Source organism: Xenopus tropicalis, chromosome 7, assembly GCF_000004195.4.
Source record: "Xenopus tropicalis strain Nigerian chromosome 7, UCB_Xtro_10.0, whole genome shotgun sequence".
NCBI lineage: Eukaryota > Metazoa > Chordata > Amphibia > Anura > Pipidae > Xenopus > Xenopus tropicalis.
The window spans coordinates 63,941,891-63,967,268 of NC_030683.2; the positions used below are offsets into that span (position 1 = coordinate 63,941,891).

General features: G+C 35.9%; 1 protein-coding gene across 1 annotated transcript; it reads left to right on the forward strand.

Moving 5' to 3' along the window:
* The first annotated feature begins 1,207 nt into the window (after positions 1–1,207).
* pgd (phosphogluconate dehydrogenase) lies at positions 1,208–23,194 on the forward strand. Its single transcript, XM_002939556.4, has 13 exons — positions 1,208–1,346; positions 3,721–3,796; positions 4,171–4,350; positions 4,513–4,578; positions 5,905–6,023; positions 8,343–8,409; positions 9,472–9,606; positions 11,553–11,742; positions 13,890–14,020; positions 18,381–18,514; positions 18,590–18,689; positions 21,305–21,427; positions 22,955–23,194. Exons 1-13 carry the CDS (start codon positions 1,339–1,341, stop codon positions 23,072–23,074), a joined length of 1,449 nt encoding a protein of 482 aa, XP_002939602.2. The 5' UTR covers positions 1,208–1,338; the 3' UTR covers positions 23,075–23,194.
* The last annotated feature ends 2,184 nt before the right edge of the window (positions 23,195–25,378 follow it).

Genomic DNA, 25,378 nt, shown 5'->3' on the forward strand with positions numbered 1-25,378 from the left:
GGAAATCCCTGCTTAAAGGTTATTGTACAATTTTATCAATATCAATCATATGAAAAAGATGTGTGATTATAATTCTAGAGAGATTCACTATGTTTAGGGGTACAGTTTCGCTTTAACTGATTTGCCAAGGCCAACACATCTAACTAGCAATATTTGAACCAGTGACTTCTCACATTTATTAATATTGCGATGTGCAGAATAACGTATTATTGTTGTGAAGGCATTTAAAATTGCTGAGCAGATAACTTTTAAAATAAAAAAAAAATCCGGAGGTATGGATTGACTGAATCCAAGCCTCAGCAACGAATCAGGGATTAGATTTGGACAGTAAAATAAAAATATTTTGAAAGTTAAGTTAGGTGTCTGTTTACTAAAGTAAGTTAAAATGTTCTTTAATTTATTGGTCATTGACATAGCAAACTTTTTAGAGCCAAAATGAACACAGTGTCCATATTTACTAAAGTGTAACGCGCTCTCTTGTAGCTGCTGTTATTACCCAAGAATTAGAGCTCATCTGAGCATTTATTTTGGCAAGTGCAAAGCTTTTTGACTGCAGTTTAGGTTATCTTTAGTTTCTGCTATAAATCTTGCTGATTTTGGGGGTTGGTACAATATAATTATTACGTTACTCTTCACTTTAGCTCTTAGATATGGTTTGAGCGGTGGGTCCTTTTCTAGCAGATGGTAACTTGATTATTTTAGACAAGACATACAGACGTTCTGCCCGACAGAACTCAGTATTAATTTCGACGCAAGCCTTGTCAAAAAGTTCTTGCGTAGATACCATAACAGGCAAAAAAAAACGTTTAACAAAATATCAGCACCCAGAGCTGATAACGCAGGATCAGGATCTTTGTAACGCAGTGAAGTTACACTTTCAACGCCAGCATATTATTTGAGGGAGTAGATCTCCATGCCATAGCTTCACATTACTTCAACCTGGGTCCCCCTGATTTATAATGAAATATATAAGCCTCAATTCACAAGGGCCACTAGAGGGATAAAGTTTGCCTCCTATCAGTCGTTTCCTTTACAGTCACATGCAAAGTCATGGTGAGACAGTTATCGAGTTCGGTACTCGATTGCTTCAGTCGTGCTGCTCTGCCCACTGCCTTACGAGAAATCCACCGAGCTGATAGGCGAGCGGTATGTTGGTCGAGCCCTGTAAACCAATGGCAGCCAATAGTAAAATAAGGGCGTGCCTTACGGCAGATTGCTTAAGCACACAAACCTGCTTTATACCCCTATCTGGAAGGGTCGCTCTAAGAAGCTGCTAATCTGTGACAGGTGGTGTTTTGCATCTTAGCTGTTATAGCCACAAAACCTGACGTATCCAGCATGGCTCAGTAAGTATCGGAGCCCTACTTTTACTAAAATGCCTTGATTAGTATTGTGCGTGTCGTGTTCAGCGTAGGAGAAAGAATCAGCGTTGTTGTCAAGGCCATAGCGGTGTACAGTAACTTAGCTATACTGCTGGTTTCCTTTAATACATCCTATGAAATCTACCTCTGCTACCTTTCTGTATTAAATTAAAAAGCCCTTCCTTATAAATTCAAACAGACTTTTGGGAAAAGGTAGAAAGAATGGTGGAAGTAAAAATTATATACTGTAGAGTTTAGTTAAATGGCATCTTTCATTATTGTAATTCTCCCTTTGGTATTTCCAGTGTTAGTATTCAGCAGGGAAACTAAATATTGTCATTATTGTTCTTTTATGTCATTTATGATTTGTGGTCTAAAAGTTTTCCTGTACCGTTTTTTACTTTTTTTGTTTGTAACTTATATTTTGATATTGTTGCAGTTGCTTGCTAACTGTTCCAAGGTCCCACATAATATACTGCTCTGTCATTTATAGTGCCATATTGGATGGGCAATGCTGGGTCTGGTAGTTGCATAATATAATTTCTCGCTACCATTTACTATTATCCAAAAGTATTCTGAGGTACTTCATCAAATGCTACCCACTGTAACCAGCATAAAGAACGGTAGTAAAATAAAATAATCTAATTGCCAAGTAAATTTGCTCAATAAACAAACATTCTGGGGCCAGATTCATTTCACTTTAACTTTGTTTATCTCTACCGTGTTATATGTCAATGGAAGTTTAAAGACATTAATGTTGTAGGGCTCTTCCTGGCTTCTGTAATAGGGATTCCGTGTGCAGAACTAAAGTAACTCCATTTAAATTTGTTTAGGAGACCATGAATATGATTTCATTATCTAAAATGCTTAAAACCATACTGAGCTCTACAGTCTTTAAAAGGCAGACTTACACAGTGCATCCTTAAATATACCTTACAAGGTCTTTTAGCTTGTGTTCATAATACTATATAAAAGCAGTCATTGTCTTAAAAAATTTTCTGGCCATTTTTTGATATGTAACTTGATGTTATGCGTATTTGTTTTGAACTTTTTTTTGCATATGAGATTGGATTATTACTGTAGTGAGTCAGATGGGATTTCAACCAAGGGTGTGTTTCAGGAAGTACCTTATGCTGCCATTGGGAGGCTATTACCTGTAGCTTGCATGCCTTTATTGAATTTACCATATTATTTTATGTGGTGATCATTCCTGTTATGATTTGTTTCTGGAATAAGGGCTCATTTTCAAATGCTAGTTCAAAGCTCTAAAATTGATGCAAAATTGTCCACAATTTGTTGCTTTTCTCAAAGGCAATTTTTGTCTGTACATGCTTGCAGTGAGCACTAGTGCAGCAGTGTAGCTCACTCACAACAAAGCTGAAATTATCTGGGAAAACTCTGCATTGTGGGTAACAAAATGCAGATTTGCATTTGAATTTTGCACATTGTACTATAATGTTTATCATGAGATGCAATTAGTCTAATGTCATTGATAATTAGGGCCTCATTAAACAAACTATTGGTTGCTAATGACCAGAAAGTGGCAATCATTGGAGTTCAATTAAGTTTAAATGAGTGTAATCAAAACAGTTACTAATCTTCCTTTCTTAGCTGGTCTCACATTCTCAGTATATGGTCTCTCTTGACAGCGATGGTAGAAGAATTGTGGAAACTAATTTCAATTGGAATCTATAGTTTATTTATATTGCTCCAACCTATTCCATAGCGTATATATAATAGCATATATAATTCACATCAGACCCTGTCTCAGTGGAGCTTGGAATTTAAGGGGCTGACTTATCAATAATTCAAGTTTTTTTTTTTCCCACAATTCGAGAAAAAAAAATGCAAATGCAACTATACTGTTGCGTGTGCATTAATGGGCTGTCCATACAGGCATTATAGGAAAGGATGGCCTCTGTTAACTCACATGTCCCTGTATGAGTTAACAATGGCACACAGAAAAAAGCCATTACATGTGTAAAGGCCTGGAACTAGAGATGTATTTAAAACAGGTTAAAGTATTTCTTTCCCTCATCCTGATCCTTTGTTCTACTTTTATATTCCTAATCTCTCTCACTTGCCTTGCCTGGCTTTGCTTCAGTCTAATCCTCTCTTACCATTTCTCAACACCCTCCCCCCCCCAACTTTAGTTTGTTTTCACCTTTTCCATCCATTTTTTTTATTTTTCAGTTTCTTACCATAATTTTTTTGTTGTGTACGTTTCTTCAAAGTTCTCCCTCCAGTAGAACAGCTATAAGTTTGCTACTATTACCTACCCGTGATAACTGCAGCCCAGAAATGTCTTACAATGCCATTGCTAACATCTGCTTTGATATTTTTTTCTTTTAATATATAGAGCTGATATTGCCCTTATTGGATTGGCTGTGATGGGTCAAAACCTAGTGTTGAATATGAACGACCATGGTTTTGTGGTAAGCACTGAAATGGAGAAATTAATGTTGGCTAATTGTTGGCTCATTTTTGGATGTTGTAATCCATATAATTTTGTTCCTTGTTTAACGTTTCTTCATAAAATGGTATCTTATAATGAAATCTTATGAAAAGATATATTTTAGATGTATTAGAACACACTGTTTTAATCATAGACATTTTGTTCAGGTCATATGCTCTTAATAAGTAATTTCTGCCCACTACTCTGAAGGCAGAGCGGGAGCTCGTATTTGTGTTTAGTACTGTTAATAAAAATGAAATGTCATAGGCTCAGTATTTAAAATGTGCATCACTCGAGTGCCATTTTGGCAGTCATTTTTGCATAATGGCGATATATGTTTCTCTTTTTGCTAAGGTATGTGCATATAACAGGACAGTGTCAAAAGTAGACCAGTTCTTGGCCAATGAAGCTAAAGGAACCAAAGTTATTGGTGCCCACTCCCTGGAAGAAATGGTGTCCAAGTTGAAGAAGCCACGAAGAATTATGATGCTTGTAAAAGCTGGACAGGCTGTTGATGACTTTATAAATAATTTGGTATGTATAAAGAGAAGATCTAGACAACTTTCACTGCAGTCAAACTAGACAGTTAGACAGGCTGGTGTTTCTTTGTTGAAGTCCCCAGTTGCCAAGATTGGATTTACAGTTGACTTTTTTTAATTGCTTATTCCTCATAGAATTTTTTTTTCTTTAATGTAGGTGCCTTATCTGGAACCTGGTGATATTATCATTGATGGTGGAAATTCAGAATACAGAGACAGCACTGTAAGTCTAGGTCTGAAGCTATAAACCTACTTGCTTCCTCTAACTCCAACTCTGCACATCCAGAACAAAAAATGATAAAAAAAAAAATGATGCGTGAGGAGGCGAGCTACACAGTATATAACAGATAAACAGTGTGAAACACTGGTTTAGGATTACACATATAAATACAGGCCGAGAATACGCCACATGAAGATAAACAGAGGTCAAATACCATTCATTGTTTTCTACAGAACTATACAATGTCTATTTAAAATAGGACAATTGTTGCCAAAAAATTGATTTGTAAGTGCTGGATAAACATTGCTGATCCTACATCATTTTACATAGTCTCCCATTTTTTGTTTGACTTATTTACTTTTTTTTCTATAATATGGTTACTGTCTTTCTTTTTTGGATAAGAAAGTTCTGGTATCAACATGACCTTTTGGATTTTTAAAAATCTATGTATTAGTATATACTTGAGTATAAGCCTAGTTTTTCAGCACCAAAAATGTGCTGAAAAAGTCACCCTTGGCTTATACTCGAGTCGGGTGCCATGGGTCCCTCTAGACTAGCACCCTCTCTCCTTTGTGTGCAAATTAGGCCACCTGCAACCAGACCCTCCAGTGCCCTGGCCTAGGCTCCCACTAGCAATACTTATTTCCCCTTACATCTCCTCCGGGAGCGGGTCTGCTGCCAGTTTGCCAATGTGCAATGAGCGTGGGGTAGTACTCATATTGTTTTTGTTGACCCTCTTCTCCGCTTACAGAGCTAGTTTACTGTTTTTCTTTAAAATAAATATTTAAAAACATATACCCCACTGATGCCTCAATTAATGTAATTTTATTGGTATTTATTTTGATTGTTAAAACTTAGCAGTAGCTGCTGCATTTCCCCCCCTAGGCTTATACTCGAGTCAATAAGTTTTTCCAGTTTTTTTAGGTAAAATTATGTACCTCGCTTATATTCGGATCGGCTTATACTCGAGTATATATGGTAAGCAGTATAGGTACTATGATTTTTTTTTTTTTTTTTTTTACATGTACAGTGGGGTTGGTTACATGCATTAAAATAGTAACAGTGAAAGAGAGAAAGTACTTATTACTTAGTTGGCTTGACAGACTGTTAGCAGCTTGACCTTATTCATGTTTCCAAGCTTTCATGCACCTTGGTCAAATGAGCAAAGCAATCAATGTCTAATGGCAAGTTGGAAATCAAAGTATGAAATATTTCATGTCTTCAACTAGTAATTAAATCTAATTTGATATTTTACAAGATTAAAATTATGTTTTCATTTAGATGATATAGTCTTTAATTTTTGTGTTATTAAATGCATATTTTTTTCAGAGACGTTGCAGAGAGCTGAAAGCCAAAAATATTTTGTTTGTTGGAAGTGGTGTCAGTGGAGGAGAGGATGGGGCACGATATGGCCCCTCCCTCATGCCTGGAGGAGACAAACAAGCATGGTATTATGCTGCTTTGAATTTTATATATAGTATATATTAGTATAGTATATATTGAGGATAATATACTCCCCTACAGTAAATTAAAGAACAATAGAGGTCACATGAAGTTACATGGCTATATAGAGGAGCAATGTTGCAGGTCCATTATCTTTTTTATTTGTTTTGAAAAAAAATAAAGCATGTTTAACACAACATAGTTCTTGCACACATTAAAGTGGTTTTGTGACTAACTGTCACAATGAGCTGATGCCATTGCATCATCAAAAATATTGTGCTCCAAGTTTGTTAGACTCATGCTTCTAGGACGGGAGCTGTGTATGTTAAAAGTGAAAACAGTGTGAAAGTTTGCGTTAACATCTTTAACCCTTTCACTGCCATCCGTTTTGGACAAAGATGAACTTCTACTGCCAGACAGTTTTTGAACATTTTGCACTGTTTCACTTTAGGGGCCTTTCCTCGGGGGGACTTTTAGTTTACCCAGGAAAACAATATATTGTTTTTTTCAGGACAAACTAAGTTTTCAAAATTTGGTAGAATTTTTGTGTAATTCCAATTCTATAGGCTTCTAAATTAAAAAAAATCATAATCCATAATATAAACACACATACCAGAAACAAATAATTTTATGCACAAAAATACAACTGATTTGGAAAGTCCCATGTCTCCTGAATGTGCCAATACCAAATATATATAGTTTTATGGAAATTTCTCACTTCTATAGGTCAAAAACTCCCAGCAGTACACTACCAAATTTTCAAAGCACTGCTTCGGAAAGCTGCATACTTTAGATTTCAAGGCCAAAAATTCCACAAACAGAAGATTTATCCCAGAAAATTACACATTTCTGGAAATAACAGAAAATTGTGCCTACTCTGGATTCCCCAGAATCTGTCTACTCCAAACTATCAAGTCACAATGCTTTCCTAAAGTTATTGTTTTTTATCAAAATTTGTGAAGTCTTAAAAAAATCGCTTCAAAGCTTCCTATCTGTCTATAGTATCTTATCTCCTACAGGTCATGAAGTAACCAAATAAAACACCATAAGTATGAATGCCAGGGGTCCACTAAATAGTTAGATGCCAAATATATATAGGTTTACCCAAGTATGTGGCATGTAGGGGCCCCAATGTGAACAGACCCCCATATGATCTGTCATTTCTATCATTTCAGCCCCTGCAAAATCAACACATTTACATCATTATAAGTGGAATAAATCTAGTATAAAGTAAGCTCACCCCAGAAAGCCATATATTTTTGGAAAGTACACATTCCCCTGAATTCAAAATGGGTACCCATGTCTTTCTACTCCAAAGTACCAAGCCACACAGCTTTTCTAAAGTTAGCAATTTTGATGACATTTCCAAAAATCTACTCAAAGCTTCCACTTTGCAGCATCTTATCTCCCACATAGCATTAGGTACCAAGATAAAACACCCTGAATTTGAATGCCTGGGGTCCACTGAGCAGTTTGATGCCCAATATGTATAGGTTTACCTAAATATGTGGCATGTAGGGGCCCCAATGGGAACATACCCCCATATGATGTGTCATTTCAGAAAATCAACACATTTACATCCTTTATGTGGGATAATGCTACAAAAAAGTACACTCACCCCAGAAAGCCATATATTTTTGGAAAGTAAATATTCGCTCGAATCTATAATGGGTACACATTTCCTTTTACTCCAAAGTACCAAGCTGCAAAGGGTTCCTAAGTTTGCCAATTTTAATGACATTTCAGAAAATCGCCTAAAAAGGTTGCAGTTTGCCGTATTTATCTTACACAATTTCTAGCGTACAATGGCAAATCACCCCAAATAGGAACACCAGAGGTCTGCTGAACAGTTTGATGCCCAATATGCATAGATATACCAAAGTCTGTGGTATGTACTGACCCCAAAATGAAAATAGCGCATATGGATTTCTCGCCTGCCAACTCAGCTTTTGCACAGAGCCCCCTGTCAGCATATTATGTGTTGTAACACCCCCTAACTATACAGCGACCCCCCAGAAAACCATATATTTTTGGTAAGCATAGATTCTATTATTTTGCTTATATTTTGCTAGTGCAATTGTTTGTGTGGGTATCTGTTTTTATTATTTCTAGGAAACTAAAATATCAAATTTTTAATCAAATTTATAATTTTATTATGAAAACGACAAATGAGACATTAGTAATAAACTTAAAAATGGCAGAATATCTAAATCAATTTTTAAACCAGCAATGTAATGTGGTTCCTTCTCCATATTGTCAACATACAACCTTTTTTTTACATCTCCAATGAAGCCCATGTTTTTTTTTTTTTTTTAACTTTCTAGGCCCCATATCAAAGACATTTTTCAGAGTATTGCTGCTAAGGTGGAAAATGAACCATGCTGTGACTGGGTAAGTTTAATTAAATCACAATATGGCTGTAATGAAGGATAAATAGTAGGTAGCCCTGTTATTTAAATTGGTAGTTTACCATTATATGAAATTGTAGTATGATATATACAGTGATATCCTGAGATCATTGGCAACTGGTTTTTATTTTTTATGTTTTTTTTGTTTTTTATAAACAGCTGTCAGGACAAGCTTTATCATTTATTTCTGAAACGCTGCACCATTTTTAAACAAGTAAATTGGGGATATGTCTATTTTAGTGCGGAGAACCCAAAAATCAAATTTTTGTTTGACTTTAGAACCTCTTTAAATTCAGCATTTTTGTTCAAATTTTGATGTATAATTATTATTTATTTATATTCATAATTTTTACTAATTGTTGTTAAGGTAAGGAAATCACATGGAACTGTTGAAGCAATTGCCAGCTCTGGAAAATCTTAGAAGCATTGAATCCACCCTGGTGCAGGCACATGCAACCTTTATACACAATAAATGGCAAAGTGCATTTGTTGGCAGATATCTGCCGCAGGTGCCTGCATCTGGGCAGATTCAGTGCTTCCAGGTGCAGGCAAAACTAGAAGATTTTTTAAGTGTAGGGGCAGATTGTCCGCAGGCTGACAATCCGCCCTGTGTGCCCTTGTCCTAAGAACTTGCCCAGTAACCCACAGCAACTAATCTAATGTTTACTTTAAGTGTCCACCTTAATGTGATCAGTGCTCTCAATAACTTATATGCTCAACATGTACTGGAGTTATCTTTCAGATGCCCCTAAGAGGTCAAATATGTGAAACCTATAGCAGTGGCATGTGTATATATGTATAAATAACAATCATAAACCCTTTCCTGTCTTATATAGATAATAGATCAACATACTAAAATTTAAACATGAAATTCCCTTTAGTCTGTGTGGTTACCATCCCAAAATATACATGCATATCCCTCTGCATCATATTAACTATCCTGGATTATTATAAACAAATGCAGTGTAATGTTTACACATGAATATGTGCTTTTTGATACCTAGCAGGTGACGGATACTGTAACAATCAATGTATTTCTTGGCAGGTTGGTGAAGAAGGAGCTGGACATTTTGTAAAAATGGTACATAATGGCATTGAATATGGAGACATGCAGCTGATATGTGAAGCTTACCACTTAATGAAAGATATATTGGGCATTGACCAAGATGAGATGGCAAAGGTAGATTCTTGTGGTGCATGAATTATAACTGACCATTTCCTACTAGCTTTGTTTGCAATACAACATATAGGCACCCTTACAAAGAGTTCTGCTTTAGTCAGTGGAAAAATGAATTGTTTGTAAAAGAACAGTTCAGTGTAAAAATGAAACTGGTTGGAGTGAGCAGATGTCTAACATAATAGTCAGAACTCTACTACCTGCTTTCAGCTCTCTAACCTCTTAGTCAGTGACTTTAGGGGGGCCAAATGGGACACAACTGTTGTTAGTTTGTGAGTACGCAGGTCAGATTCAAATGCAAATTAACTAAACAGTTATGTCATATATGGCACCCGCACAAGTCACTGATTGGCTACTGACTGCTAACAGCTTAGAGAACTGTAAAGGAGGACGTAGTGTTATGGCCATTATGTCAGATATCTACTCACTCTAGCCTTTATAGATTACATTTTTGCCTAACTATATTGAAAACATTTTTTATTTAGTGCAGTCTATGTATTTTGCACCAGTTCTCTACTATATGCTTTTACTATATGCTTTATGAGATCAGATCTTTAAGGGATATACATTTGGTTTAGGGATCTGCTGAATCCAGAATGGCATATGCAAAAAAGACCCCATACAATTTAAATTAGTATTACCTAAAACAAAGTTGCATGTGTCCCCATAGACTTTCTTCCCATCTAACTGATTTAATCTAAAGCAGGAGGTGTTGGCTAATAACTGTGGTTGGTATGTACATTTAAATGAGGACTGATGCAGAAGTCATGGCACCTTAACAAAGGACTGGGGTTGAGGTAAACATCCCAGGAAGGAGAAGAATTAAATTAAGACATTATCCCGAATGCTTGTAACCTGGAGTTTTCCAGATAAAGAATCTTTCTGTAATTTGGATCCCCATACCTTAATCCAGGGATCCCCAACCTTTTTTTTTTTTTAAACTCGTGAGCCACACTCGGATGTAAAAAGTGTTGGTGAGCCAGGAAAGAATGAAAAAAATTATTCCAAATAAGGGATGTGATTGGCTATTTGGTAGCCCGATGTGGTCTGCGGGCCTGCAGCAGGCTGAACAGGGAGTAAACTTGTGTCTCTGTGCTTCCAAAATTTGCATCCAAGCCAGAAATTTAAAAATAGGCACCTACTTTGAGGCCACTGGAAGCAACATCAAAGGGTGTGGTGAGCAACCCCTGGTTGGGGATCACTGCCTTAATCCAATCAAACATTAAATATTAAACATTAAAACATTAAATACAAAACAAACACAATAAAATTGTTTTCCTACCAATATGCATTTATGCACCTTAGTACTGGGTACTGTTTTGTTATTAAAGAGAAGAAAGAAAATCATTTTTAAAAAAATTAGATTTATTTGCTTTAGATGGTCTTCCTGTTATTTAGTGCTTTCTAGATAATGGGTTTCTGGATAAGCAATGCTATATCGGTATCCCTGTCACACACCAATTGGCCGCCCTGTTATCTTGTCCATAATTACACTGTCCACGCCTCAAAACAAAAAAAAGTATGTTGGGATGCTGGATCTTATAGCCGCAGGCTAGATAAATGTGCCACCCGAGCAGAGTAATAGTACTAGTATTCTAAACTACAAGTACAGTTGTAAATACAGCAATGCAATTTACCACACTGTCCTAATAAAACGTGTTTAGTTTTAAACTAATTTGGTTTTCTGTAATGATTAAGCTAGCTTCAACTAAAAAGTTGATAGCAAACATCCACACCCCCACACACCTCCTTAATTTTAATGTTTTTGTAGAATTATGGCATTGTTTTCCACTTATCTAAAATAAACCAGGTCCCTGGCATTTCAGATGACAGATCCTATACCTACATATTTATTATATCTTAGGTACTTTATATTTAAAATAATAAGCAGAACTAATGGGCCATTAACATTCTCACCTAATAACTACTTTATGATACCTGTTCTTCAGGCTTTTGAAGAGTGGAACAAGACGGAACTGGACTCCTTCTTAATTGAAATCACAGCTGACATTTTAAAGTTCAAAGATACAGATGGCAAACACCTGCTCGAAAAGATACAGGATACAGCTGGACAGAAAGGAACTGGAAAATGGACTGCTATTTCTGCCCTTGATTTCGGTGTACCTGTTACACTTATAGGTGAGCAGTGATTTAATGCACAAAACTGGAGACCAGAATGCACTGGAGATCTATGATATAGTGTCCTGTTAAAAAGATACACTCACTATTATTACAGAACTACTATAATAAAAAACTTTGTTTAATAACTAAAGCCAGTGGTCCTGGCTTGTATTCTCTTTTAACATCTGGACACAGTATGTTTCCACAATGCTGGTAGCTAGGTAAATTAAAGCGCTTAGCTTCAATTCAAATGTCACATTTTGTTCCTTAGTGCTGGGTGAATTTGTTAAAAAGTTTAATTTTAAAGAATGTACTGCCATATGTGTTCATCTAGTAACTCACAACATGTTAATTTTTTTTAATATTAAGTATAAAACAATAAAATACATCACCCTGCAAGTTACAGAACTGAAACATGTTTGTGTGTGGCTATGATGCATAATAAAACATCCACATTACAAAGAAAACTTAAATTAGTTCCAGGGAGTTTTCATTATAAATGATACAAATAATGTGCATTTAAATACATTTGTATAAAAGATGTCAACTTGTGTAATGCAAATCTGAGGTGGACACATTTGGCTATATGGTTAACCCCCCTTTCCAACAAGAACTGCTTTGTAAGCAATTGAGAATAATTGTACTGACAAAATGTCTGATATTTGTCTGATTTCTATAAGGAGAATATTTAAAAATGTATATAAGGTTAGTGGGCACCAAATGATTGTACATCTAGTGCTTTTTCATCCAAAATCGATCAGGCAGGTTTGAAAAATGTTGATGTTAATAATGAAATTTGCCCATTGTCCAGTAGTTTGCAGGACCAAGCAGGTAGTTTTCTTAGCTTCAACTAGATGATATCCCTTGAAATTGCTAATTTTTCATTGATGGGCTGTACTTTTACAATTGTTTCAGGATAAGCTTGGTCCTACGATAACAAAAAAATCTTTTACAAATAACGTGTATGGTCAAAGTAGTTTGCTTCTCTAGTCTTGGTTGCTTAAAGAGTGGGGTGCAGACTCTCCATAGATCATCAGCACTTTGGCCAATAAAGCAGGCAGGTGAATTCCCAATACACCAGAGTGGAGATAATTTACCTATCTGCTGTTCAGTTTGCTGTTTCTAAGGGGAATTGTTTGCTGACTATTGCTTTTAAATACTAGTTATTGCACCCAAATACATTGCTTTATATGGGAGAGAAAGATGAACTCAAGTTAAGTAATGCCTTTTGTTGCAATACAAAAGTATGTAGGGTGTGGGTAGATTTGCACTGAAACATAGCATGGAATAAATTACTGTAAGCAGAAACAGCATTTTGCAAAGCCTGTTCACTTCCTGGTTAGGCCACAGAAAACTACAGTAAGCTATTACAAATAATGACATCCCAAAAAAAGGAAGCTTGAACTACACAATAATGATTGTGTCATCTGTTAAACTAGAAATATTGGTTAGTTGTGTAATCTTTAGTTAGGAAATTCTTCTGGGTAAATAGTGTGTTTTTTAAATTAACTGTGTAAATGCCAGTTTTAGCTGTATTCATGAGAATTTCCATTTAAAAAAGATTAATAAACCTAATAAACAAGGTTGTATTCCTTACTATACTTAGTAGTAAAGTATGCTTTCTTTAAACACAGGCTGTCAGTAGTGATGTTTTATCATATTTTATCAATTCAACACTTTCCATATTGCCTCACTGAAACTCATGCTGCTTACATGACCATGAAGTAGACTGTTTAGATAATAAAGTTCTTGTGAGCAGTGTCATCTGATCCATTTTAATTCTTAAACCCTTGGTTGTTTTTTTTTAGACTGCTGTTTGTTATAAATGAATGTAAATTGCTGCGTAACTTGCTTTTGTTATATAAATAAATTATAATGGTTGCAACAATGTGGAATGCAGCAGATTTATACAAAATGAAAAAATCTAAATCAGTTTACTTAGTTTAGTAAACTCAAATTGCCAGGAAAATATGCAATACATATTTAGCTAAAACGTACCTATTTAAATACTCTCTATTTTTTCGCATATTTTTAAATTTGCTTGAAAGATTCATACTAGTCATTCAGTATCTGCACTTTAATTCTTTTGTATGTTGTTGCTTGCAAAGTCAGGTTATATCCCACTATATGTATTTTGTTTAATTGTCACCATTTGTATTTTATAGGTGAAGCAGTATTTGCACGTTGTCTATCATCTCTAAAGACAGAACGGATAGAGGCAAGCAAACAGTTAAAAGGACCAAAAGTGAATACCTTTTGTGGTGACAAAAAAGCATTCTTGGAAGATATTCGCAAAGTAAGTAAATTTTTTCTGTTTTCAGTTAACTCACAAAGGGACACAGATTCCAGTCAGCCAGTCAAAATGGACGGAGTGTTGTCAGGGCTGTGCAGGGCAAAATAAAATTTGCTTGTAACTACTAATTAAACTAGAAATTACAGGTGCTTCTAACTACTAAAAAAAAATACTTTGGAATTTGTGCAACCTGAATGTATAACACTAAAAAAAAAATATATATATATATATATCTCTATATCTATATATCCGGATTAAAACGTGAGAATGATTTCCTTCATTAAACCTCTATTTCCATTAACAATTGATCTTTTTAGTGAAAACTCTAATTTGGGACTAATTCATTTTGAAATATTCCCTTGGATTTTTCAGACTGAAGTTCTTACACTGCCCTGTCTTTTGTGTTTTCAGAACATAATATGAAATCAAATTTTCCAGCTATTCTTTTTCCTCCCAACCTACAGAAAATCTGATATTCCCCTTATTTGAACCAATCACTATTCCAGTTTTAACCTTGCATGATACAGCACTTTGCTATGTGCCCAATTTTAAAACATGCATAGCATGTACACATTTTTTGTTTTTGGTCTTTGAAGTGTGTGGGACAATGGATTTTCTGTAATTTGTGAGAAGTTGTACAGAACACAATTTTTAAATTCCAGACTGGTTTCTTGGTTGCAGTTGTTTTTAACCCATTTTTTAGAAACACCAGTCCAATCTTCTTTACGATAAGAAGACAATACAGCAGACTTAATATGTCTAGGACAATCCATTTTTAACCATTAAACATAATATTTTTAGTACTGTATTGTTTTGTACATTAACAGCTGCAGCAACAGAATTCCTTGCTCCTAACTGAATTTGAACTCTTAAATCCCCGATATACAGTGGGGATTGGCAGCCTCTGCTTTACTGGAGGTTGCAGCTAATTTTCTAATGGCATTTTCTATACCCCTCAACCTTTCTTTGAGGTGCTTGTTTTCCTTGTTTTCTGACATAGTTTGCAGGTTGCTTACTGCCATAGCAGGAACTGTTTCTGAAGAAACCAATAGATACTCAATTGCATAATTCAAGTTTTGATTCCTCCAGATTTTTAAACAGTTATTCCATGAAGCAAGCAGCAAAACACAGTGCACATTTTCTCTTTGATTTAGACATACATTTTTCTCTCCATTTGGTCACATACTTCTGAGCCTTAACAGGTAGATTTGGAGATCCCTTCATATATTTAAAAATTTGTTCTGGCTTTGTGACCTTGCCAACCTTTTTTGTCTAAGGAGTCTATTAATAGTTTATTAAAAAAAAGAAAGAAAAAGAAACTAAATCATTGGTACTCCGCAAACCAGTTAGGAGAGAATACTTATTCTTAACTGTATATTACTATCTGTAAGAGTTAATACAATTCACACATTTTTCTAGTGTTAAAGTTTTCTGAAAAAGTAGAAACTCCACAACAATAAGGGGTACATTCATTTAAAGTACAAATCCAAATCCCGAAATCCAATCCTTTCTGGTGATTGCAAAAGTCATGAAAATTTCCGTTCCGTACTTACGATCCGAAAGTTCTGAAATTTTAGTATTAAAATGATCGTTTGAGAATGGTGATCCTATAGTCATGAAATTTTCGTATCCGAACGATCGTAAACGTCGGGAAAACCTTTCTGACTTTGACACTTCAATGCATGATTTTGGAAGCCTCCCATAGGACTCGATGGCACTGTGCAGCTCCAACCTGGCCCAAGGAAAGTCACGATACTGAAGCTTGAATTAATCCAAAACTCTTGTACTCGTTGCGACAAATACAATTTTGTCGCACAGTACGAAAAAGTCTCTGAAATGAATAACAATATTGTAGAAAATACGCAAAAACTTTATAAAAAAAATGATTTTTTTTTTGTAAACGGACCTGTTGTACTTTAATGAATGTGCCCCTATAAGTGTATATTAAGTGGAATGTAAATCAAGCAATTGTTACAATTGTAAAAAGATTATTCAAATAGAGCTACAAAATGTACAGTTAACAAATAATTATGCAGTCTACGTTATTGTTAACATCAAAGTTAAAAAAAGCATAAGGAGTCAACTGCCTTCTATCCAGCAGGTCAATCGCAGCTTCCCTCTGGGTAACCTGTAGCTCATTCTCTCATCTTTTCACTATACAGTCTCTAGTGTTAATGTTTATGCAGGTTTGCTTGTTCTCACCTTAGAGTGTAATCAACTGGACAGATGGCACATGATAGAAAGACTCCACCTGTTGTGTAAGTTTCTTGCATAAAATAATGAGGTTTACAGCTTCTGTAACAAACGCATGGCTGAACTACTGAAGCCCTGTGATATGCATAATTTGACTTGGGTGCAACTTTTAAAGCGAGCTTCCTGGGAAACTGGCTCTGTAATCATTACTCATCACCCATACACAGTGCATAACACACACATATTGCTATAACACACATACATATAAAAAAAAAATTGCAAAACCAAAGATATTTTTTTTACAGGATGTGAGGATTGCTACTTTGCTGTCATAGTTTTGAAATATGCTACACTTTGGCAATTTACATCTTCTTAGATGAATATTGACACTAAAAAATACTCTTTGAGCTATCAATGCATATAAAAAGATACCTATAGGTCATGTTGACAGTTTTTGCCGATAGGGCTGCTTTTGTAAGTAACTGTTACTTGAAGTTCCTAAACCTGACTATTCATATTAGAAGCTCTGACAGGTTGACAAAATAGACTTCTTGTGCACAAATATTGCCGCCCTCTCACAGAGGTGAGATTATAGGTAAATGTAAAAGCAGCAAGCAAATACTTTTATGGCAAAATTATAAATAGCATGATGTCATCTCTTTAAGGATTTGTATATTGGGTCAAATTCCCATTCTGCAGTTCCACTGGTAGACAGACCGTTTACTTCTGGCTCGTGACTTAAACCAGAGAAAATGGTCCTTTTAATTGTTGGTGTCATAGGCATAGGCAGCATTTAGCCTTTTTCCTTAGGTTTACCTAAGTATGTGGCATGTAGGGGCCCCAATGGGAACATACCCCCATATGATGTGTAATTTCAGAAAATCAACACATTTACATCCTTTATGTGGGATAATGCTACAAAAAAGTATGCTCACCCCATATATTTTTGGAAAGCACACATTCCCTAAAATCTATAATGGGTACACATTTCCTTTTACTCCAAAGTACCAAGCTGCAAAGCTTTCCTAAGTTTGCCGATTTTTATGATATTTCAAAAAATCGGCTAAAAATGTTGCAGTTTGCCGCATTTATCTCACACAATATCTTGCGTACAATGGCAAATCACCCCCAATAGGAACACCAGAGGTCTACTGAACAGTTTGATGCCCAATATGCATAGATATACCAAAGTCTGTGGTATGTACTGACCCCAAAATGAAAATAGCGCATATGGATTTCTCGCCTGCCAACTCAGCTTTTGCACACCGGGCCCCCTCTCAGCTTATTATGTGCTGTAACACCCCCAAACTATACAGAGACCCACAGAAAACCATATATTTTTAGAAAGTACACATTCTGAGGAATTCAAAATAGGTAAAGTTATTTTTCTACACCAAAGTTACACATGGCAAAGCTATGCTTAAAACAGATCAGGAATACTAATACAGGGATAAAAATGCAATAAAACCACAAAAATAGTGCAAATTAGTAAAACAACAAAATAAGTCACAACAGCGTAATTAGTGGTCAGAATATCTTATCCAATAAGATGTCATAATAAACAGTTTTTAAGGAAAAGAAACTAAAAACAAAGTGGTAAAAAAAAAAAAAAAGTGTTTGTGTATACATGTGTAAAAAATGTGTCACAGTGTGTATATAAGTGTATATAAGTGTGCAAAACAAAAAAAACCTGCAAAATTGTGTGCTGTATGTGCGTGTATAAATGCAAATGCATCTCGCGTGAACTCCTCCATCTCGCGTGAACTCCTCCATCTCGCGTGAACTCCTCCATCTCGCGTGGGCCAGCGCTGGGGGTGGAAGCAGGAATAGGTAACAACGCGTCTGCTGCTTGGGGGGGTGGCCCTGCGACGATCGCGTCGCAGGGCCGACATGACAGCCCCCCTGGCTCGTTGCCCAGGGGGCTGTCATGCCGCACATGCCGCTTCTGCCAAACGACGTACGGCGCACGTCGTTGGCAGATAAAGCCTTTTACTGCAACGATGTACGCCGTTGGCAGTTAAGGGGTTAATATGGTAAACATAATATATAATAATAATAAATTATACAATTTGTAATTGATCCTTATTCATGGAGTTTGCCTAAGATTTTCCTACCAGGTTTTATTTCAGTTATTTAGAATGGTAGAAAATTTTTTTTTTTTTTTTTGCAGGCCCTTTATGCATCTAAAATAATATCCTATGCCCAAGGATTCATCTTGTTCCGTCAGGCAGCCAAGGAATTTGGTTGGAACCTGAATTATGGAGGAATTGCAATGATGTGGCGAGGTGGCTGTATTATTCGTAGGTAAGAAACAAATATCTCAGGCGTTTTGGGCTAAAAAAAATTTTCAATATGCATTCATTTTTGTTTGCTTCTCAGTGTGTTTTTAGGGAAGATTAAAGAAGCGTTTGACAGAAATCCAGAACTTCAGAACTTGTTACTGGACAATTTTTTCAAAAGTGAGATGGAGAGGTGTCAGGTGAGGATAAAGGATGTTGTCAATACCTCAAGAATATGCTTTGCATTCTACAGCAATTTTATACCTATTCTAAAGGGCTATTAGAAACCTAATTTGCACATAACGCACTTTTAATTGTACAAAAACCTATGGTGGCAGTACTGTTGCTGGGGATTTGGTCTTTTATTGCTACAATGTAGGCAATTTCCCCTGTCATCCAAACAAAATGCTCACTGATTTTAGTCACTTGCCAGGGTCTCACTATGTATGTGTAGCAGAAAGCTAAATGGCTGCTCCTGCAGCTTCACAGCAGCTCATTTATATAAACTATAGTAGTGTTTCTGTAGCAACCACGTCAGTTTTACCACTGCAGGGCAACATTTTTTTTAAATTACTTTAAAACACTTTCATTTTTTGGTGTTACTGTTCCTTTAATTCCTGGCTATGACTTGCTAAACAGTGTTGCAAGGGTCAGACTCCTCTATGTCTGTTAATCAGCTGGTTTGTGTTACATTGTTTCAAACGCCAGAGCCACCAGGGCAGAGAATAGCAATGACAGCCAAAACTGCTTTTTTAATAGCAATTATATATATATATATATATATATATATATATATATATATATATATATACATATACATATACAAATTACTTAAAAGTCATTACACATTTGTAATGAATGTATATTGCAGAGTTGCTTAGAATTATGTTGTCTTTTTATTAGGAAAAAAAAAAAATTCAGTGCTTGAATTGGGGCAGGATGCAGCGGGATGGGATCCCGCCACTTCTTTTTTTTCTACTAAATTGCATCCCCTCTTGCGGGATGCAATGTTTCAGGATACTGGAGTAGCAAAAATGCTTTAAGCCCCCCGCTGAAATAGTTAACTTTAAAGAGCAGATGCTTGGTAAGAGACAAAGCATGTGAGAGGACTGGACTGCATAAGTGCCTGTAGTCTACAGGTGCTCATGCAATACAATGCTGTATTGAAAGACGTGCACACACTTACAAGAAGGCTCCTGTTTAAAGTTGACTATTCTGGCAGGAGTTGGGGTTACGGCAGGAGACAGCTTGGGCGACAGGTTTGAAATGGGGGCGACTGTGGGACATCGCAGAGATGCATATTCCATCCCACCAGCGACAACTGAGATTTGTTGCGGGGCGACTAATCTCCCCGTGTACCCCTGCCCTAACTGTAAAAACAGAAGACAAACATTTGTATTGCTGGCTGCTGACACACGAATCTATTAGTAGCAGCTACTTATTACGGCTTCAAAATTAGACGGTGATTACCATTTACTGATAATTGTCTCTACATGTGTTTTAGTAGAGGCAATTCTCAGTATTTTCTATGGCAGGGTATTTTCTGGCGTTTAGCAGCCTTGACAAGTAGCTGCTGCTAAGTAGCAACGTGTGCCTTCACTCTTAAGGGCAGTGGCAGACGGGGACGTTAGTTGCACCCCTGGCGTAAAGGAGATCGAGGCAGAAGTTGTTGCCTATGCTGCTGTTTAAAGTTAAAGGACAAGGAAAGGCTGAAAAACTGGGAGGTGTAAATTTATTGCTATTTCTGGGGTTAATGACGTGTCCATTTTCCAGTATGGTTACTAGCATTTGTGGGGTTTATGCTGATTATTTATTTTCTACAATGACTACTAGCAGTATTTGGGGTGCGCTGTTGTTGCTGAACTAGCAAATCATAGTCCACCAGCAACCAACATTTAACGTTTATATCAGTTTTATCATGGAATGGTTTTCAAGTTGGAATAAATGTGACCTATTGATTTGCTTTTGGACTGAGGTGTTTCTAAACATAGAAATAGCAAAATATTTTAAAGTGGGCGAAGTCTGTGTTGGTGGGCAAAGCTTATGCCAGTGGGTGTGGCTTATTGTGGACAAGGCTTTTTTGCAGCGGCACACACGGCATCCCTTCACTTTTTTGGGCCCAAAAGCACTGCTATCAATCTTTTATTTCAGGCAATAGTAGCATGGAAAGTAGCTATAGGTAACTAGACATTTCCCTAAATTTACAGTTCCAGGTTTAATACTGGTTGTTTTAAAGGTACAATGAACTAACCAATTGTGGATTCTGTGTATTGTATGTATGTTTTTGTTGTTTAAAAAATTTCTTCCATGTTCTGAATTCAGCAAGTGCAATGAAATTTTTATGTCCACTTGTGGTCCATGTGGAGAATAATCTGCACCAATATATTTTACTACAATTTTGTAAGAAAAATTGATTGTAAACAGCCATATTACTATTTTGGTTTAAATGAGAAGAAAAGGTAAAACTAAGTACCCTTTATCAGAAAGGTCTATATAAATACAACAATAAGCACCCACAGAAAAGCTGCAATGAGTCCTCTAGCAGAAGAAACGCAGGATTTCTTGTCTCCTTTTTGTAGATACATGTACTTTGGTACATCCTGCATTCCTGTGCTGGAGTCTGCACAACTTTCTCCTCTCTCCCTTCTGCTGTTCCCCCCCTCCAATCAGAATGTGTGATCTATGCTACCAAGGGCTGCAGTTTTTGTTGTCAATTTTAATGCTAGGAATTCTTGTGTTTTTAATCCTTAGTTATGCTATTAGGCAGTCTCCGTTTTTCACCTGTGTTTTTTGTTCCTTTTTAATGTTTGAGCAGGAATCCTGGCGGCGAGTAGTCAGCACAGGAGTACAGTATGGCATTCCAATGCCCTGCTTTACTACAGCCCTTTCTTTCTATGATGGTTACAGGCATGAGATGTTACCTGCAAACCTTATACAGGTGAGTCAGCTAAAATTTGTATTTGACGGTTAAAAATATTGGTCATGCTTCTAGATATTAGGTCATTATAATGTGAATTACATATCACTGATGGAAGTTGACTTAAAACAATGGTTCCTATCCATATTCCTTAAACTTTTTCTTTCATTTGATGGTGAGTGTAGCTGTGACTAGTCATTGCCCTTCAGGTAAATACTGGGCTTTTATGACCAAACAACTCTTATACAAACAGCAAAAAGCTAACTTGGATATTTTATAGCACAGGGGAAAAACTTTTATTTTTAGAAATGCTACCTGTGATTGGGCTTTATTATGGCTTTACAACAAGACCAAATGCAAGAATTGTCATACTATCTGTTGAAACAGTTTAGGTTAGTTTAGAGGGGAGTATACTTAGGTATAAGCACATTCTGTAACAGCACACAGTTAAAATAACAGTCCTTTATTTACTACAGATATTGTTATATTCCATTATAACCAAAACTTGATATGTTTGTTAAAAATTCAAGTATTATGGGAAATAAAGAAGGGACTGTTACGATAATATAAAGCAGAAATAGTTAGAGTGTGGTTTGTTGATTTATATGACCGGTTAACTAATTTGGTAGGCAATACATTCTTTACAAACAGTAGGGAAATTAGGGTGTGGGGGAGTTTATTTGTGAAACCCAGTTGAAAGTCCTGTGTTCAGTATACTAGGCCTTAAGAAAAGTCATAAGCTGTCCCAAAAGCTTGCATTTTGTAATTTCATTAGTTAACCAAAAGTTACCACTTCTACAATATCCAGCAAAAAGATGGTATAAAATTGACCATAGTGTTTATAAATGTGATTGGGATTTTCGATTGTTGGCTTTACTGGGGCAGAAACCGAGGTGAGGGATCTGTGTAAAGTGCTGTGAAATGTCAGTACTATGTAAATATAAGAAATCCTTTTTTTTTTTTTTATATGGAGTAGGTTAAAAACTTTCATGTGTACTGCATAAACAGGTGAAGAGTGAAAGCTGTTAAAACAGAAAGGTTAGATTTACAAACTTCTAAACAGAGTCTTTTTCTCCTGGCATTTACAGCTGCATATAGAAAGTTTAGTATATTGTTGTGCACATATTTAAGTGGGGAAAATTGGTTTGAGCAGAGACTTTTCTTTGAACAATTGTGATTTTTTTATTAAAACATTTAATTTTAATATTGATTTCAACAGTAATTTACGAAGCACTTTATTGTCACTGAATTACCAACTGATTTAAGAATGGGTTAGGTATAGGGTATTTTAAGATTTTTTTTTTTTCCTGGTTGATTAATTCATAATAAACATTAATTCTTGTATAATGATTTGGACAATACATTTTGTTTTCTGAAAGTCACCCTGAATTAACCCTCTGAAAAACAGGCTTATCCTACCTTACCTGCTCAATTGAAATGCTCCGAATGCTCGGCTAAAAGAAGAAAACACTTTGTATGTAACTGACCTTACTTGGTCCAAGCAGATTTTTTGTGTTACTTATTAAATATTTATTGTTTATTTTTCAGGCACAGAGAGACTACTTTGGTGCCCATACATATGAACGCCTATCTAACCCTGGAAATTTCATTCATACTAACTGGACCGGTCATGGAGGCAGTGTATCATCATCATCTTATAATGTGTGAAATTGTATTCCAAAGATTGGTGTATAGTTTTTACCATTCCATAATAGAGTGTTCTGTTCTAACCTGCTGGTACTTTTGTAATCATTAAAGTTAAAGAATACATTGCTTTTCCTACATTTATGGCATGACTTTTTGATAATTTGTTAAATTAATATGTTGCTTTGTTTTATGTTATAACATTGAGGGTCTCTAAATATTTAGTCCTTGTAATAAAAGGCACTAAGTTTGCCCAGGAGCAGTAACCCATAGCAACCAGTAAGATTTTTGCTTTTAAAAAGGTGACCAGAAATTCTACCTGCTGATTAGTTGCTATGGGTTACTGTTCCTGGGCAAACGTAGAGCCTTTTATTACATAACCCCCATAGAGCATAAAATAGCCCATATGTAAAGCACTGCTTCATATTAGTAATTAGTTACCCATGTGCCACTGGGAAACCCTAAATGTAAAAAAAAAAAACTGCATACGTACATGCAAGGTTACTTCACCCAATGAATGAAAAGGCAATATTTACTGATATACATATGGTAATATAGTAAGATTTTTTGATAGGTCATTTATTATGATATACATTGTCTGAATACTTAACAGACATTCATGAAGGTGTAGTTTTCCTTTACATGACACTAATAATAACTAAATAACACAGGGTGTACATTAATTAGGTTGGTTTAAAAGCTTTTCTATCTAGAGCTCTTGGGTAAAAGGGGTAAGTGCAACATGGTCTTAAGGTGGACACACGTTCAGATTTTAGTCTTCTTCCAACAAACTTTCAGATATCGATCGTATATTTAAATACAATGATCCAAAACTAACATTTGGACTGAAATTGTAGGATAAACCCCTATAAATAACTAGTCGGAGTATATTCTAAACATGACACCAATCGTACGAAAGTGAATTCATTCAGGTCCCCCAAGGATATCGTCCGATACACAGTACATGCACAGATTTTATCATTATGCAACCAAAATTTTCTAACCTGTCCGCACAAGTAAATGAACAATCTCCATGGTATGAAAATTATTGGGAGGATAATTCTGAGCCAACACATGGTTTGAAAATCGTAGGAAGATTATATCTGTGCATGTATGGCCAGCTTTACTATTACTGACCCCAGCTCATTACTAGTTTTGTTATACCATGAACTGGGGCTTTTGTCCCATATCACCTCAGTTTCCCAACATGTTGTTCAGCAGTTATTACTGTTCCCTTGGTTAATAATCTTTATTTAGGTTTCTGAGATATTATTAAAATCATTGTGTGCTTTATTATTAATCAAGTAAAGTCCTTTTTATATTTTTTTTTATATACACAAGTTGTATATGCTGCACCTTACATATGTACCATTAAATGTCTAGATTTCTTAACATTAAAAAATATTCCTTAATTTCTATAAATCCTTCCAAGGGGCTTTGTGCTTTATGCACAGATGGCTTGATAACTTACCTATAACTAGGGATGTAGAAAAGGGCCTCTTTAAAGAGTTAATAAAAACAAGTTGAGTATAAGGATAATAGCAGTAAGTAACCAATATGTACATATAAGGGTAATGTTAGATTATTACCCTTTTAGAGCATTTTTAAAGCATTTAACCAATGCAAGCAAAACAACTAGCAGGTAAAATGCTTCTCTGCCTGTCTCCTATAGTGACTATGGAGAACTATACACCTCAAGCACCCCTAGTAATTGGTTTCTTAATCTGCCATGAAATGGTACAAAAGTTTGTAATATGGTCATGCTTAGACACTTGGGGAGCAGGGTATGATAACATTTAAATATCCAAGAAGACCATAGAATAAACTCCCTGATACATTATTAAAGGAAAATATACCCTCCTTTTTGACATGAGCTTATATAGTTGGGCGTGTGTAGAAAAGGTGCATAAACATTTCCAAATGTATTTTTACACAATATTGGGCTAAAAGGAAGCCATAATACTTTGAAATATCATCTTCCAACATCACTTGTGCTCAGTGTAATGTATCTCCTCCTACACCTTGTTCCATTGTGAAGTGATGCATTCTGGGACTTTATTGCTTAACTGATTAATTAGTCAATTAGTTTCTGGCTTTCCCCAATCAGCTGCATATAAATTCAGATGCAGCCTTGGGGATGGCACTAGTGTCAGGGGCAGGCACTGGTGCTACCATTTCCTAAGTGCCAACATTTCACAAGTGCTAGGAAGAAGGGAATGGCAGTTAAACAAGGCAGTTGGACAAGGCTTTGACAAGGCTACAAACTATCTGCTATCAACACTGAACAACGTGGAGTCGCAAGAAAACAACTTTGCTTATTCATGGTAG